This window comes from Homarus americanus, unplaced genomic scaffold, assembly GCF_018991925.1.
Source record: "Homarus americanus isolate GMGI-L3 unplaced genomic scaffold, GMGI_Hamer_2.0 scaffold53693, whole genome shotgun sequence".
In the NCBI taxonomy this organism is placed as follows: Eukaryota; Metazoa; Arthropoda; class Malacostraca; order Decapoda; family Nephropidae; genus Homarus; species Homarus americanus.
The window spans coordinates 90,101-108,622 of record NW_024723245.1 but is presented as its reverse complement, the minus strand read 5'-3'; the positions used below and the strand labels follow the sequence as shown (position 1 = coordinate 108,622).

The 18,522-nt window shown below is 44.7% G+C and overlaps 1 protein-coding gene across 1 annotated transcript in view; it reads right to left on the bottom strand.

Moving 5' to 3' along the window:
- LOC121863380 (neprilysin-1-like) overlaps positions 1-14,732 on the bottom strand; it is a 31,707-nt gene extending 16,975 nt beyond the window's left edge. The window contains 6 exon segments of the mRNA XM_042361998.1: positions 2,439-2,524; positions 5,886-6,091; positions 7,189-7,272; positions 11,833-11,994; positions 14,507-14,603; positions 14,724-14,732. Of these exon segments, the coding sequence (XP_042217932.1) occupies positions 2,439-2,524; positions 5,886-6,091; positions 7,189-7,272; positions 11,833-11,994; positions 14,507-14,603; positions 14,724-14,732 (644 nt within the window).
- Positions 14,733-18,522: the final 3,790 nt, after the last annotated feature.

Sequence of the window (18,522 nt, the reverse complement as noted above, 5' to 3'; positions counted from 1 at the left end):
ACTGAAGTTCAGTAATGGAAGCTGCCGACACCTTTGTTCCTGCCTGGAGTCATCTTATTTTGAAAAGACCCTTCATCCTGTACTGGATATTCACCCTTGGCTAAATTGGCACTGGCACGGGTAAGAAGGCAGCCAGAAAATGGAAAAGAGAGTTGGTGTCAGTACACATCCTTGTTTTACCCCCGTTTGGATGGGGAAGAACTCAGACTGGGTGCCACTGTGCAGGACATTGCCGTTCATGCCATCGTGGAGTTGCCTCACAATGGCGATGAATTTTGTTACACACACACACACACACACACACACACACACACACACACACACTGAAAAATCTACAAATTAGTTTACCACAAACCATATCACCATTAACCACACCAAGACCAAGGTTATGCACATCAACACTCTCCAAGTTGTGGACTCCACCAAGCTCCTCGGCGTCACTATAGAAAACAAACAACTGGAAATCACTGTACAGCCGTTAAGTCATGCCGTTATCCTCTCCACCTCCTTCGTCGTCTTGGACTTCCTGTGTCTGAGATCACCGTACAGTACATACTTCCTATAGTTGATCGACTATGTTTCCCCTGCCTGGTCTTCTCCCTTGGCTGCTACTCAACCCCCACCGACCACGTACTGACCGCTTAAAGAACAGCCCCACCCCAACCATTGTACACATCATCATCAATAACTCGTAGATATTTTGTGTTCACTCCTTGTGTGTTCACCGGTTCTTGTGTTCACCTTGTGTTCCTGTTCATCCTTGTATGTGTTCATTCATTGATTCACTTTGTGTCCCTTTTGTTACATTGTGTTTATTCATTGCATGTTCACTTCTTGTGTGTTCACTCTTTGTGTGTTCACCCTGTGTGTTCACCTTGTATGTTTACTGCTTGTGTGTCTCACTTTGTGTGACCACTCCTTGTGTGTTCCTCCTTGTGTGTTCACTCCTGTATGTTCACACCTTGTATGTTCACTCCTTGTGTTCACCTTTGTGTTCACTCCTTGTATGTTCATTCTGTGTGACCACTCTTGTATATTCACTCCTTGTGTCTTCCTCCTTGTGTTTTTCCCCTGTGTTCCCTTCCCTTGTATCTTTTGACCCCTTGTATGTTCCTCCTTGTGTTCCCTCGTGTTCCCTTGTGTCCCTTCCCTTGTGTGTTCACCTTGTTCACTCCTGTGTTCCTCCTTGTATGTCTTCTTGTGTGCCATTCTCTTGTGTGTTCCCTGTATTCCTCCTTGTGTTTCTTCTTGTACTCTTGTGTTTACTCCTTGTATGTTCACTCCTTGTGTGTTCTCCTGTGTGTTCACCCTTGTGTGTTCATTTGTTTCCGTTTCTTTTTACCCTTGTATGTTCACTCCTTGTGTGTTCCTCTTTGTGTGTCCTCCTTGTGTGTTCACCCTGTGTGTCCTCATATTCTCCTTGTATGTTCACCTTGTATGTCTCCTTGTATGTTCACTCCTTGTGTGTTACCCTTGTGTGTTCACCTCGTGTTCACTCCTTGTATGTTCACTCCTTGTGTCCCCTTGTGTTCCTCCTTGTATTTCCCTTGTGTTCCCTTGTGTCCCTTTGTGTTCACTCCTTGTGTTTCACCTTGTGTGTTCACTCCTTGTATGTTCATTCCTTGTGTGTTCACTCCTTGTGTGTTCACTCCTTGTGTGTTCACTCCTTGTGTGTTCACTCCTTGTATGTTCACTCCTTGTGTGACCACTCCTTGTGTGTTCACTCCTTGTGTGTTCACTCCTTGCCTATCTCATTTGTATACTGTAACTGTGGTGGTATTCTTTGTTAAGTGACCCTCCCCATATCTTCTGTATACGTTCAGCTCATGACTGGTGTATTTGTCAAAAAACCGCTCATCATCATCATTATTATCATCATCATCATCATTATTACCACCACCAACATTATTAATATCATCATTATCAGCATCATAATCAACATTATTATCATCATCACTATCAGTATATCATCATTATTATTTTCATTATTATTATCCATTATCATTAATATTATCCATTATTATTATTATTATTATTATTATTATTATTATTATTATTATTATTATTATTATTATTATTATTATTATTTAGCTAATTATTTATATTATTACATCATTATTTTTATTTACAAACACACATTCATAGAATAGAAAGTTGGACACACACACACACACACACACACACACTTTACATTCCTCCCTCTGGTCTTGCTTCTGATAATTACGGTTGTTACTCTGACCTACATCCTAGTGTGTGTGTGTGTGTGTGTGTATGAACCTTAGACTAGGTTAACCTTAGATTAGATCACCCTCAAACAAGGTCACCCTAAAAATACTTCACCCCCACACACTAGGTCACCCTCAGACAAGGTCGCCATAACAACACTTCACCCCCACACACTAGGTCACCCTCAAACAAGGTCACACTCTAGTACATACTTGACGTAGGCATCGAGGGCTCGGCGGGTAGAGTTAGTCCTTAAGAAGTAGTCGCGGCTGGAGAGACCCAGAGCCATCTGGTCTAGCTGGAGAGAAGGACAACAGGTCATCATTGGTCCTTACAGGTCATTTGGCGTCATTGCAGGTCATTTGGCGCCATTGCAGGTCATTTAGGGTCATTAGAGGTCATCCTTGGGTAATTACAGGTCATCTAAAGTTATTACAGATCCTCGTGGGTTATATGAGGTCATTAGTGATCATCACAGGTCATCCTGGGTAATCAAAGCCATCGTGAGACATTGCAGGTCAATTTGAGTCATTACAGGTCATCGTGGGTTATTACAGTTCATCATGGGCCACTACAGGTAGTTAGAAGTCAACACTGTACTGTCTATACCAGAACCAACCATTACAAGTTACAGAATAATTAAAGGTCATTACAAGTCATGGTACAATTAAAGGTCATTACAGGTCACACTCAATCGAGGCCATTATAGGTCATAGAATAATTAGCGGTCACAGGGTCATTACAGGCCAATGAATCATTGCGGGTCACAGTATAAATGTCATTACTGATCACAGAATAATTACAGGTCATTGCAGATTACAGGATAACTATAGGTTACAGAATTATTAGATGGTATTACAAGTTATTAAAGGTAATAGTAAGGGCAAACATTTAAATAATAATAATAATAATAATAATAATAATAATAATAATAATAATAATAATAATAATAATAATAATAATAATAATAATAATAATAATAATAATAATAATAATAATAATAATAATAATAATAAACAGGATAAAATTACTGAATGAAGACAAAAAGAAAATTATGACACTAAATAACACAGGATAACTGTTGTTGACACTAGGTAACAAAGGATAACACTAAGGATAACACTTGTTGACACTAAATAACACAGGATAACACTTGCTGACACAGTATAACACTTGATGACACGCGATAGCACAGTATAACACTTCTTGCTGGCACTAGATAGCACGGTACAGCACTTGTTGATACTTGATAGATAACACAGGCTAACACATTTTGACACCAGATAACACGGGATAACACTTGCTGACACTACGTAACACTTACTGATACTAAATAACACTTGTTGACTTCAGATAACACTTGTTGACACTTATTGTCACTTTTTGACTCTTGTTAATATTTGTTGACACTTGTTGTCACGAGATAACACTTGTTGATATTGGATAGCACTTGTTGACACTACATAACAATTATTAACAATATATAAAAAATGTTGATGCTAGAAAACACTTGTTGACACAAGATAACATTTGTTGACACTAGTTAACTCTTGTTGACACTAGTTAACATTTGTTGACACAAGTTAACACTTGTTGACGCTAGATAACACTTGTTGACACTAGATAACACTTGTTGACACTAGTTAACTCTTGTTGACACTAGTTAACTCTTGTTGACACTAGTTAACATTTGTTGACACTAGTTAACACTTGTTGACGCTAGATAACACTTGTTGACACTAGATAACACTTGTTGACACTAGATAACTCTTGTTGACACTAGTTAACTCTTGTTGACACTAGTTAACACTTGTTGACGCTAGATAACTCTTGCTGACACTAGTTAACACTTGTTGACACTAGTTAACACTTGTTGACACTAGTTAACACTTGTTGACACTAGATAACACTTGACACTAGATAACACTTGTTGACACTAGTTAACTCTTGCTGACACTAGTTAACACTTGTTGACACTAGTTAACACTTGTTGACACTAGTTAACACTTGTTGACACTAGTTAACACTTGTTGACACTAGTTAACTCTTGCTGACACTAGTTAACACTTGTTGACACTAGTTAACACTTGTTGACACTAGATAACACTTGTTGACACTAGTTAACTCTTGCTGACACTAGTTAACTCTTGTTGACACTAGTTAACTCTTGTTGACACTAGTTAACTCTTGTTGACACTAGTTAACTCTTGTTGACACTAGATAACACTTGTTGACACTAGATAACACTTGTTGACACTATATAACACTTGTTGACACTAGATAACACTTGTTGACACTAGTTAACTCTTGTTGACACTAGTTAACTCTTGTTGACACTAGTTAACTCTTGTTGACACTAGTTAACACTTGTTGACACTATATAACACTTGTTGACACTAGTTAACTCTTGTTGACACTAGTTAACTCTTGTTGACACTAGATAACACTTGTTGACACTAGTTAACTCTTGTTGACACTAGTTAACTCTTGTTGACACTTGTTGACACTAGTTAACTCTTGTTGACACTAGTTAACTCTTGTTGACACTAGATAACACTTGTTGACACTAGTTAACTCTTGTTGACACTAGTTAACTCTTGTTGACACTAGTTAACTCTTGTTGACACTAGTTAACTCTTGTTGACACTAGATAACACTTGTTGACACTAGATAACACTTGTTGACACTAGATAACACTTGTTGAAATCATACGCACATCTCTATACCAACACTGCAAAACTCACTTGAATATGTCACAAAATGAACGGCCTTGATATCTAGCTATTTAATTTGAAAGACCAACACTACTTCCGGATCTGTGGCGCTACTTCCTGGCAGGTGATGTCATTGGAGATTCAAAGACGTCACTTTCTGGTAGGTGATGTCACTGGAGATTCAATGACGTCACTTTTTGCTAGGTGATGTCACTGGAGATTCTCTGACACCACTTCTGGTATATTTACACTTATTTACACCCGCCTAGAAATTTTGTGTTTTGAGTTTCATTCTCTGTCTCTACTCACTTCAGGCCCGAGGACGTCACTTCAGGCCCGAGGACGTCACTTCCGGTCTTTCTGGTACATTTAAATTCAACTAAATAAACCGTGAGGCCATTTTGTGAGAACTCTTTATCACCCAAACATGAATAAATAAATACAAATTATCGCTTCGCCATCTATTGGGAAGTGATACAACTACATTCAAATTAGTAAACAAATGCATGTCTAATTCTACGCCATTTATTTGTGATTGATTAAATACAGTTATTTCTAGGGAATCTACTCAGAAATAACACCAAGATTGTATTTCCAAGTGAGTCAACAATTGTATATCAACGCCATCTACAGTAGTGAGGTTGCTTTAACTACTGTGCTAGCCAGGATGTAAACTATGATGAGCTGAACCTTTTATAACGCTGTGACATAATATAACAACCTTTAACAACACTGATATAATGTAACCTTAAATAACACTTGTGATATAATATAACCTTTAATCTGTGACCTAATAACCAACCATGTAACATAAAGTAACAACAACCATTAAATAATTCTGAACTATAACAAACCATAATACAGCCTGAAACGACTACAATACCACTAATTAGACAGGTGTCACCCAGGTGTTCGGGGGTAGGGGGGGGGGGTAGGGTCTCTCACCTGTATGACGTTGACGGAGGAGTTCTTGTCATCAGGCCCCACCCACTGGTCGATGAGCACTCCTTGGTTGAGCTGCCCCCGCATCCTGCCTATGAGGGTCTCCACCGAAAAATCTGGCAGCGTCCAGTTAGGAGATGTCACAGGCCACCCACCAAGAGAGTTCAGTACCGCGATTACAGGTGCATCTCCCGTAGTCTCGATCTCACCTGTCGGGTGCATGAAGTTAATTTAACACAACTCACTTAAAACTGTATTGCACTTTTAGCTTATAAGAACCCCTACTCAAAACACTTTACTACAACTTACTTAAAATACTATTGCACTTTAAACTAGAAGACAAAGTACTGAAAACACTTTACTGCAGCTTACTTAAGACTCTATTATACACAGGAGATTATTTCTTAACTATCTTCTATTACTTACTTAACGTTCTATTGCACTTTAAGACGTGGGACATTATACTTCATGGCTGCTTCACCTTACTACGCCCAACACATTTCTACTTCACCCTAAATAAGTCTTTACCTCAGCGTATTTTAATAATGTACTCCCAACTGAGAGAGAGAGAGAGAGAGAGAGAGAGAGAGAAAGAGAGAGAGAGAGAGAGATAACCTAGTTCTGGCCGCCTCACTGCTATTTACTACCATCTCTCTCGTGTTCGTCTTAAGGCTATACCCTCCCTAGGGTCATCAGGGCTATCAACACCGGCCCTGGACATTATTACCCTCAAGGTCACATACTAGTTCAGGGGGAGGGAAGGAGAGGGGGGAAGAGAGGGAGAGAAAGGGGAGAGAGGGGGAGAAAGGGGAGAGAGGGGGAGTGGGAAGAGAGGGAGGGAGTGTACTCTCTTTCTCTCCTTTACTTTACTTTCTTTATTCCCTGTATTTCCTATCTCTTTCTTCCTACTCCACCCTCACTCTCTCGTTCCTCCTCCCTCCACCTACCACCATCCAACTCCACCCATCTCTCCACCCACCATCATTCAATTCCACCTAACTCTGCGCCAACTCCATCCCATCCACATTTCACCTCCACTATCCCTCCACCCACCTCCCACACCCTTCACCCACATCCTCCACCCACCGCAAACACCCACCAACCACACCCTCCACCCACCGTCCATACCCTCCATCCACTGCCCACAACTTCCACCCTCCATCCACGGATCACAACTTCCACAGTCCACACACTCCGCCCAACGCCCACACCCATCAACCCCCGCCCAAACCCTCCACCCCCACCCATTGCCAACACCCTCCACTTACACCCATCAACCTCCACCCACACCCTCCACCCGACTTACTGGTATTCATACAGGCAGAGTAGAACAATTTGGCCTTCTTGGTCGCTTCTCCTTCGTCAGGTGAGACAGGTTCCTCTAACAAGCCTGTGGGGGAAGACAGAATTTAGTGTGTGTTAGATGGTGTGATAGTGTGTTAGTGTGTTAGATGGTGTGTTGAAGTATTAGGTGGTGTGTTAGATGGTGATCTAGGCAGCAGTGCAATCCGGTCCTGTCTGTGCGACTGAGCAGACCTTTCGAGGAGCCACTCTGGTCACCCCACATGGGGAGGGGGCTAGAAAAGGTGCCCTAAACATAGCCTGCCTAAAATGCAAATCTGACTGGGCAATCGCACCCAGTAGGGTCATCCTTATGCGGTCGAAAACACAACCATAATCACAGTTCCAATCAAAAACAAACTATACAACCTCTTATGGTCGCTGGATGGAATATCAGGACCCCTTCTGGATACTGGCACAATTGAGCATTCTGAAAGAAGAACTGCCCTTGTGGCAAAAGAGCTGGCTAGGTATAACATCGACTTAGCAGCCATTAGTGAGTCCCGGCTCCCAGATGAGGGTCAAATCACAGAACGGGGGTCTGCCTATACCTTCTTCTGGAAGGGTAAGCCTGCTGCAGAGAGAAACCGCATTTATGGAGGTGGCTTTGCTATCCGCCAACGCATCCTACACAGGCTAACTGAAATGCCTATTGGGATCAACGAGCGCCTCATGACACTTCCAGTCCCACTGAATCACTCACGTCATGTCTTTTTGGTCAGTGCATACGCCCCAACACTAGATGCAAAGGATGATATTAAGGAGGCCTTTTATGCCTACCTCGACAGAGTGCTAGCCTCCATCCCCAGAGAAGACAGGGTTGTGCTCCTTGGTGACTTCAATGCCAGAGTTGGCAGAGATGCTAACATTTGGCAGGGAACCATAGGGAGAAATAGACTAGGCAAATGTATTCCCAACAGCCTACACTCCCTCAGCAAGTGTGCTGCACACAACTTTACTATCATCAATACCTTATTTAGGCAGGCCGACAAGTTTAAAGGTTCGTGGCAACACCCACGTTCTAAACACTGGCATTTCATTGACTACATCATTGTCAGAGAAAGAGATCGCCGAGATGTCCTCATCACCCGTGCCATACGTGGCTCAGACCACCGTGACACTGATCATCAGCTTGTCAGAGCCAAGCTCTCACTTCCCGGCGCCCCAATACGACTAAGGCAGCAAGCCTCCAGAAGAGGTTTTAACACTAAGCGTCTGGAGTATCCAGCGGTAGCACATGCCTTCAGAGAGCAGCTCGAACGTGGGCTGATAAACAACCCAACAGCAAACAACGCAAATCCAAGTGCTGAATGGGATATTCTCAACACTGTCATGACAAAAACCTGCAGAGACCCTCGGCCAGATCGAAAGAATACACTAGGACTGGTTTGATGAAAATGACCCGGCAATCAATGTACTCGTCGATGATAAACATGTTGCTTTCACTAACTGACAGAACAACCCTCGGTCTCGGACCAAAGCTGATACCTTCCGCAAGACGAAAGCGGCGGCCTAGCGGGAACTTCGCATTCTAAAAAACGACAGGTTTAAAAATAAAGCATGTGAAACGCAAAAATTTGCAAATCAGCACAAGAGGCGCGAATTTGCTAATTCCACTAAAACATTTTATGGGCCAATCACTCGTGACGCAGCCCCCCTCCGCTCATCCGTTGGTAACTTCATAATTAAAGACAATGAAGTCCTCCTTCAGCGCTGGAAAGAGCACTACCATTCACTGCTCAACCGAATTACCGACGAGGATGTCCTGACTACCCAGCAGGCCCTCAGCATCCAGAGCTGACCAACCTCAGCTATCCTTCATCCCTGGAGGAGGTAGCTACTGCCATCAAACAGATGAAAAATAACAAAGCCTCAGGGTCTGATGGAATCCCAGCCGAGGTGTAAAAAACAGGAGTACCTTTGCTTACCAGCCGTCTCCACTCTCTCCTGGAGAATATATGGAAAAAGGAGGAAATCCCCCACGCTCTTAAAGACGCCTCCATCGTCAATATTTATAAGAACAAGGGAGACCAGTCAGAATGTGGTAACTACCACTGGATCTCGCTGCTCTCCATAGCTGGCAAGATTATCGCCCGAGTCATCCTAAACAGACTTCTACCTGAGGCGGAAAACTTCCTCCCAGAATCTCAATGTGGCTTTAGACCATCACGTGGCACCACTGACATGATCTTTGCTGCCCGCCAGATACAGGAAAAGTGCAGAGAACAGAGCCAGGACCTGTACATGGCTTTCATCGACCTAACCAAGTCCATCAACTCGGTCAACACTGAAGCCCTCTGGTGGACTCTCAGCCGTTTTGGCTGCCCACCAAAATTCATTGCCATTGTGAGGTAACTCCACGATGGCATGAACGGCAGCGTCCTACACAACGGCACACAGTCTGAGTTCTTCCCCATCCAAACGGGGGTAAAACAAGCGTGTAGTACCAACTCTCTTTTCCATTTTCTTTGCTGCCTTCCTTACTCGTGCCAGTGCCAATTTAGCAGGCGGGGTGGACATCGAGTACCCGGTGAAGGAGGGTATTTTCAACTTAAGACGATTCGGTGAAAGAACAAAGCTGTCGGCAGCTTCCATTACTGAACTTCGGTATGCAGACAACCTCACCCTTGTTGCTTACATTGAACACGACCTACAGGAGATCCTGAACACCTATGCAAATGCGTATGCACACTTCGTCCTTGAGGTGATTGTATTTAAGACTCGGATTCTCTTTCAACCTGCCCCTGGTTCAGACACACCTCCAGCCATCCAACCACCTTAACGGTACTACCCTCTCTAATGTTACCCACTTTCGGTATCTCGGCTCCCACCTGTCCACCACCGCAGACATCGATGAAGAGATTCAGCATCGGATCAGATGTGCATCTCAAGCCTTTGGCAGACTCTGAAACCGTGTCTTCAGCTGTAAGGAGCTGAAATTATCTACAAAGCTGCACGTATATCGAGCAGTGGTCCTCCCCACTTTGCTATATGGCAGTGAGACATGGGTCACATACAGGGGGCACCTCAAGGCACTTGAAAACTTTCACCAACATAGGCTACGTCCCATCCTCCGGGTTCGCTGGGAAGACAAGAGAACAAATGCTAGTATTCTTGCTGACACCAACTGTAGGAGCATTGATGCTACCATTATCCATGAACGCTGGACTGGCCACGTTACCCGCATGGACGACAGTAGACTACTAAAGCAGCTACTTTACAGTCACCTAAGTAATAGTAAACGTAACGCTGAGGGCAATTGCAAAGATATAAGGATAGTCTAAAGACAAACCTGAAAAAAATGCCAAATCGACCCCCTCACCTGGGAGTCGATTACTCCACATCGTAACGCTTGGAGGAGCACCACACGAGGTGTCAATAATTTCGAGTTAGTCCGATTGCAAACCGAGACACACAAGCGCCAACGCCGGATAGACGCTGCCACCGCCCCTCCCGCACTAGATACAGCCCTCCACGTGTGCAAAGAATGTGAACGACTCTGCCGGTCACGTAACGTCCTCTTTAATCACCTCAAAACTCACCAATGAAGGTGACATCCCTAATAACTCATATCATTGTATCATAGCTGGATGATCGACATACTCGACTCCGAGTGACAGCAAAGTAGTAGTAGTAGTATTAGTTGTTAGATGGTGTGTCGGGTGGTGTGTTGGGGTGTTGGTGTGATGGTGTGTTAGATGGTGTGATGGTGTGTTAGATAGTGTGTCGGATGGTGTGTTAGTGTGTTAGATGGTGTGTTGGTGTGATGGTGTGATGGTGTGTTAGATGGTGTGTTAGATGGTGTGTTTGATGGTGTGTTAGATGGTGTGATGGTGTGTTAGATGGTGTGTTGGAGTGTTGGTGTGATGGTGTGTTAGACGGTGTGTTAGTGTGTTTAGATGGTGTGTCGGATGGTGTGTTAGTATGTTAGATGGTGTGTTGTTGTTGGTGTGATGGTGTTAGATGGTGTGTTAGATGGTGTGTTTGATGGTGTGTTAGATGTGTGTGTGTGTTAGATGGTGTGTTAGATGGTGTGATGGTGTGTTAGATGGTGTGTTAGATGGTGTGTTAGATGGTGTGTTAGATGGTGTGTTTGATGGTGTGTTAGATGGTGTGTTAGACGGTGTGTTAGTGTGTTAGACGGTGTGTTAGTGTGTTAGTCTGAGAATGTTATCATTTGACCAGCATCAGATACATTTGTATACATAAATAATGATGATGATGATGATGATGATGATGATGATGATGATGATGATGATGATGATAATAATAAGAAGACAGTAAACATTGCTACGGGAGAGGATGGAGGAGGAAGAGGAGGAAAAGAAGAAGGAGGATGAGAGAACACCCTTGAGAAAAAATCGGCGGAGAAAGGGGAAGGACGGAGGCCACACAGAGGAAGAAGAACAAGAGGAAAAAGAAAAGGGCGAAGACCAACAACAACGAATAACAAGAAGAAGGAGAAGTACAACAACAACAACAAGAAAAATAAGAACAACAAGAATAACAGAAGAAAGGCAGGAAGAAAGGCAGGAAGGCAGGAAGGAAGGAAGGAAGGAAGGAAGGAAGGAAGGAAGGATGAAGCCAAGCCATCAGGTCATCCACCCACCTCTAAGGATTTTCTGCAGTTGGTCAGCCATCACTTCGAAGGTGTTGATAGAGGCGCGGTCTTCAGGTATAACGTGTTTCTTATTCCACATTCCACACGCGAACTGGAAGAAGTCGGTGCAGGGGTCCGCCGTTTGGTCCATCGCCGCCAGCAGTGACGCACCTGTAGAAGGGTCAGGACCTGTTAGTGCCTGGGTGTTGAGGGAAGGGGTTTGTTGTGAGGCCATAGTAGTGGTTGAAGAAGGAGAGGTCACTGTGTTAAGTCTTCAGGGTCATCTGAGGTCATGGCAAGGACCTGTTAGTGCCGAGGGGGGTCACTGTTTACGTCTATGGGTTGTGTGTGTTTGTTTATGTTTGTTTGTATGTTTGTTTGTTTGTTTTGTTTGCTTCTTGAGAGTATACAAAAATATATAAAAGATAAACATAACAGCCAAATCGTCGCAAACCAGAACATAAAATAATTATGTTAGTATAGGCTCCGGCAGTATGTGTTATTTATGACGTAATAAACATATCCGGTCGGCCGTCACCCGTGGTATAAAGTCAATATCCGGCCATCCATCACCATCATTGCCCGGCCTACTACAATATCCGGCTATCCATCACCTACATTATCCGGGCATCTATCACTAACAATATCCGGCCATCCATCACCAGTATTATTCGGCCTAGTAATATACCCGGCCATCCATCACCAACATTATCCGGCCATCCATCCCCAATATTATCCGGCCATCCATCCCCAACAATATCTAGCCTAGCGCATTAGCCGGTCACCAACAATATCCAGCTCAGCACAATATCCGACCATTCATCACCAACATTATCCGGCCTAGTACAGTATCCGGCCATCCATCACCAACAATATCCAACCTAGTACAACATCCGGCCACCCATCACCAACATTATCCGGCCTAGTTATATACCAGGCCGTCCATCAACAATATCTGGCCTAGCACAATATCCGGCCATCCGTCACCAACAATATCCAACCTAGTACAGTATCCGGCCATCCGTCACCCAAATTATCCGGCCATCCATCACCAACAATATCTGGCCTGGTACAACATCCGGCCATCCATCACCAACATTATCCGGCCTAGTACAGTATCCGGCCATCCATCACCAACAATATCCAACCTAGTACAATATCCGGTCACCCATCACCAACATTATCCGGCCTAGTTATATACCAGGCCATCCATCAACAATATCTGGCCTAGCACAATATCCGGCCATCCGTCACCAACAATATCCAACCTAGTACAGTATCCGGCCATCCGTCACCCAAATTATCCGGCCATCCAACACCAACAATATCTGGCCAAGTACAACATCCGGCCATCCATCACCAACAGTATCCGGCCTAGTACGACATCCGGCCATCCATCATCAACAATATCCGGCTTAGTACAATATCCGGCCCTCCATCAACAATATCTGGGCTAGTACAACATCCGGCCATCCATCACCAACAATATCCAGCCCAGCACAATATCCGGCCAGCTGTCACGAGGCTAACTAGGAACCATCAATCCAGCTTATTTATCAAGGTCATAACCCGGATGTAATATAATGGTGGGCCGTCAAATATGATTTTTACCAGCTAAGATAACTCGTGCAGGTAAGATAACAGTTTCCTCTACCAAGATAACAGTTTCCTCTACCAAGATAACAGTTTCCTCTACCAAGATAAAAGTTTCCTCTACTAAGATAACAGTTTCCTCTACTAAGATAACAGTTTCCTCTACTAAGATAACAGTTTCTTCTATAACGATAACAGCTTACTCTAAAGGGATAGCAGCTTTCTTCTATAACGATAACAACTCTTCTATTCCTTCACAAAGATAACGGTCACAAATACGATAAGAGAAATTACTAAGATAACAGTTGCTACTATGATAACAGACCCTACTAAGATAACAGGCCCTACTAAGATAACAACACCTACTAAGATAACAGGCCCTACTAAGATAACAGGCCCTACTAAGATAACATTCCCTACTAAGATAACAGGTCCAATTAAAATACCATGCCCTATTAAGATAACAGCTCCTACTCACATAACAGGCACGTTATCAATACCTTTTATCATAAGATAACAAAAGCCCTCAGCTGCCGAGATAACAAGATCACTCGGCTACTAAATAGGAAAATTAGTTACCAGGATATCAGGTCCATGTGTTATCTAGTTAATAATAAAATCAATAGAGGTTACCTACCAAGATAACAGATCTCTATAAGGATAACAGATCTCTATAAGGATAACAGACTCGTGATCATGATAACAGAGCTCTATAAGGATAACAGACTCGTGATCATGATAACAGAGCTCTATAAGGATAACAGACTCGTGATCATGATAAGAGGATTATACAAGGATAACAGAATTGTGTAAAAGTTCGCTTTACCTGTTTTTTCCACTTGGTGAACTAAAGATAACAGGATAACTCACTCACCAGTCTTCACACAGTCCTCTTGGTGAACTAAAGATAACAGGATAACTCACTCACCAGTCTTTACACAGTCCTCTTGGTGAACTAAAGATAACAGGATAACTCACTCACCAGTCTTCACACAGTCCTCTTGGTGAACTAAAGATAACAAGATAACTCACTCACCAGTCTTCACACAGTCCTCTTGGTGAACTAAAGATAACAAGATAACTCACTCACCAGTCTTTACACAGTCTTCCGTCAGACATATTCTTGACGTGTCTGAAATAGAGAGAGAGACATATATTAGCGAGTTAATTATAGGTGTATAATGACACTGATATATTTGACCTAATTACTAAAACATGCAGCAGGGTGTATCATGAAGCTTCAGGGTGTAACGAGGAGGCTCCAGGGTGTAACGAGGAGGCTCCAGGGTGTAACGAGGAGGCTCAACGTGTACCATAAGGTTCAGTGTGTACCAGAAGGTTCAGGGTGTACTAGGAGGCTCAGCGTGTACCAGGAGGCTCAGGGTGTATCCACGAAATTTATGGGTGTGCCAGAAACTCCAGTGGTGTACCAGAAGGCTCCAGGGTGCACCAAGAAGCTCCAGGGTGAACCAGGAGAGTCTGTAGGTCGTAAACCAGGAAGTACAGCAGGTAAGTAGGCTGTGATTACCTTTTATACAGGTAATGGCCATTATGTGTGTCAGGTGACGGGCAGCGTGTGTTACCCCTAATGATGCTGGGAGAGACTAAAATAAGAGAGAAAGACACCGAAAAAGACAGACAGACACAGATAGACAGACAGACAGAAGGAGGATAGTGATGAAGAAACAGCAAGAGATAGAGATACTACACTTATATACAAACACACTGTAGAGAGAGGCGATGAGCCCATCTGCCTGTCAGCTGATACCATATTTACACCAAACACATGGTGGTAAGTGTCCAATCAGGTGATTTATGATTACCAACACACAGGGTGAGTGGTTCTGCCCATAAACTGAGTCTTGTTTACTAACAGCTGGGGAGTGATGGCGCTGCTCTCTGAAATTTGATTTGGCTTCTGTTACGTGTCAGGTCGACTCTTACTCCCCATCAACATCCCCGGAGAGAGAGAGAGAGAGAGAGAGAGAGAGAGAGAGAGACAACTCCACCCCTTCTGTCTCTCTGAATGCTTCTCTCTCATCTTAATCAACAGGTTTACATAAGACTATAATTTACCATTTTCTCGGTTATGTTTCCTGTGTTTTATGTCATTCAACGTGTGACCTTCTTTACCGTTTCTTTGTTTTCTTGATATATCTATAATTTCATGCTTCCGCTGATGGATTGTGTGTGTGTGTGTGTGTGTGTGTGTGTGTGTATGTGTGTGTGTGTGTGTGTGGGCGCAAAGCGTCTATAATAATAATAAATAATAATAATTAAAGGTTTATTGAAAGAGCATGGCAGCCGGAAGGTTAAAAATAGACAGTTACATAATTGGGGAATGGGTCTCTTGATTTACAAATAATATACAAGTAACATAAGTGATACAAATATGATATATAATAAACTAGGCGGGGAGAAGGTCATACTACAGGACATTTCAGCATAGTGACAGTGCAAAAAGTAAGATTGACTGGGAGTGAATACACTGGTTGATTACAAGTTATTGATAATTTTTTACGACGGTTAGGACTGGGCTGTTCTTATAGCGATCAGTTCGTACTCGTATGGACTGTCTGTTCCCTCCAAGTTCAAAGTCTTCAACAACAACAAAAAACTTGAACCTACATTAAAGTGTTTAAATTAATTGAAATTATGTAAAAAAAAATATCCCTCCCCCAAAAAAAAAAAAATGTGTCGTCTCCAAGTTTGATGACCAAGACACAACTCACTGCTACGTATATTTATCACTTGGCATCGTTCAGTTTTATTATTGTTTCGTCCTAATATTACGTTCAGGAGAAGAAGGGAGTGAGGAGGAGGAGGAGGAGGAGAAGAAGAGGAGAAGAGGAAGACCAGGAGAGAAGACAGGAAGAGGAAGATAATAAGATGAAACAGGAACTACTTACCAAACAAGACACTCAACAATGTGCTTAAAAAGAATTCCTGCCACTATCCACACAACATAAGAATAGTGATAATAATGAGTGAAACAAGGAGAAGAAGGAGGAGGAGGAGGAGGAGGAAAGGACGAAGAAGAAGAATAAGGAGGAGGAAAAGTAAGGCTAAGATCAAGTCACTAGGTAAGATGGGTGGAGGTGGCGCAGGGCCGTGAACGTGTCAGTAGTAATCACCAAGATGGTTCAAGAAGGTTATGTGGGGTGGAAGGGAGGGAGGCGAAACAGGGACAAGGTGATCTGCCTAAGCTAACACTAACCTGACCCAGACACAGATAAAGAGAGGCGATAATTATTAGAGCAGAAATATAGTGTGTGTGTGTTGTGATAATCATCAGTGTGAGGCGAGGCAAATGAAAGGACTACGAAGGGAGGAAGGAAGAGAACGTAGCAAGAGGCCGTGGCACCACCAGGAGGGAGGGCCGTGGCACCACCAGGAGGGGCCGTGGCACCACCAGGAGGGAGTGGCACCACCAGGAGGGCCGTGGCACCACCAGAGGAGGGCCGTGGCACCTGGGAGGGAGGGCCGTGGCACCCCAGGAGGGAGGCCGTGGCACCAGAGAGGGAGGGCCGTGGCACCACCAGGAGGAGCCGTGGCACCACCAGGAGGGAGGCCGTGGCACCACCAAGAGGGCCGTGGCACCACCAGGAGGGAGGGCCGTGGCACCACCAGGAGAGGGCCGTGGCACCACCAGGAGGGAGGGCCGTGGTACCACCAGGAGGGGCCGTGGCACCACCAGGAGGGAGGGCCGTGGCACCACCGGAGGGAGGCCGTGGCACCACCAAGAGGGGCGTGGCACCAGGAGGGAGGGCGTGGCACCACCAGGAGGGAGGGGCCGTGGCACCACCAGGAGGGAGGGCCGTGGCACCACCAGAGGGAGGCCGTGGCACCACCAGGGAGGGAGGGCCGTGGCACCACCAGGAGGGAGGGCCGTGGCACCACCAGGAGGGGGCCGTGGCACCACCAGGAGGGAGACGTGGTACCACGGAGGGAGGCCGTGGCACCACCAGGAGGGAGGCCGTGGCACCACCAGGAGGGAGGGCCGTGGTACCACCAGGAGGGAGGGCCGTGGCACCACCAGGAGGAGGGCCGTGGCACCACCAGGAGGGAGGGCCGTGGTACCACCAGGAGGGAGGGCCGTGGCACCACCAGGAGGCCGTGGCACCACCAGGAGGGAGCCGTGGCACCACCAGGAGGAGGGCCGTGGCACCACCAGGAGGGCCGTGGCACCACCAGGAGGGAGGGCCGTGGCACCACCAGGAGGGAGGGCCGTGGCACCACCAGGAGGAGGCCGTGGCACCACCAGGAGGGAGGGCCGTGGCACCACCAGGAGGGAGGGCTCTCTATATCTACCTTACTCCACGTCTTCCTCAATACTGCCAGGTGTGTATTATATCCTTTACCACACCTGAGACACATGTGCTGCCAGGTGTGTATCATATAGTTTACCACACCTGAGACACATGTGCTGCCAGGTGTGTATTATATACTTTACCACACTTGAGACATGTGCTGCCAGGTGTGTATCATATAGTTTACCACAAGACACATGTGCTGCCAGGTGTGTATCATACTCTTACCACACCTGAGCCATGTGCTGCCAGGTGTGTATCATATACTTTACCACACCTTACAGACACATGTGCTGCCAGGTGTGTATATATCCTTTACCACACCTGAGACACATGTGCTGCCAGGTGTGTATTATATCTTACCACACCTGAGACACATGTGCTGCCAGGTGTGTATTATACTCTTATACCACACTGAGACACATGTGTTGCCAGGTGTGTGTATTTACTCATACCACACCTGAGACACATGTGCTGCCAGGTGTGTATTATACTCTTTACCACACCTGAGACATGTGTTGCCAGGTGTGTGTTATATACTTTCCACACAGAGACACATGTGTTGCCAGGTGTGTATTATACTCTTTACCACACCTTACAGACACATGTGCTGCCAGGTGTGTTTTATATCCTTTACCACCTGAGACACATGTGCTTCCAGGTGTGTATTATACTCTTTACCACACCTGAGACACATGTGCATCCAGGTGTGTATTATCTCTTTACCACACCTGAGACACATGTGCTGCCTGATTCACTCTCACACCACCACCAATTATGCTAAAATTAGACACCG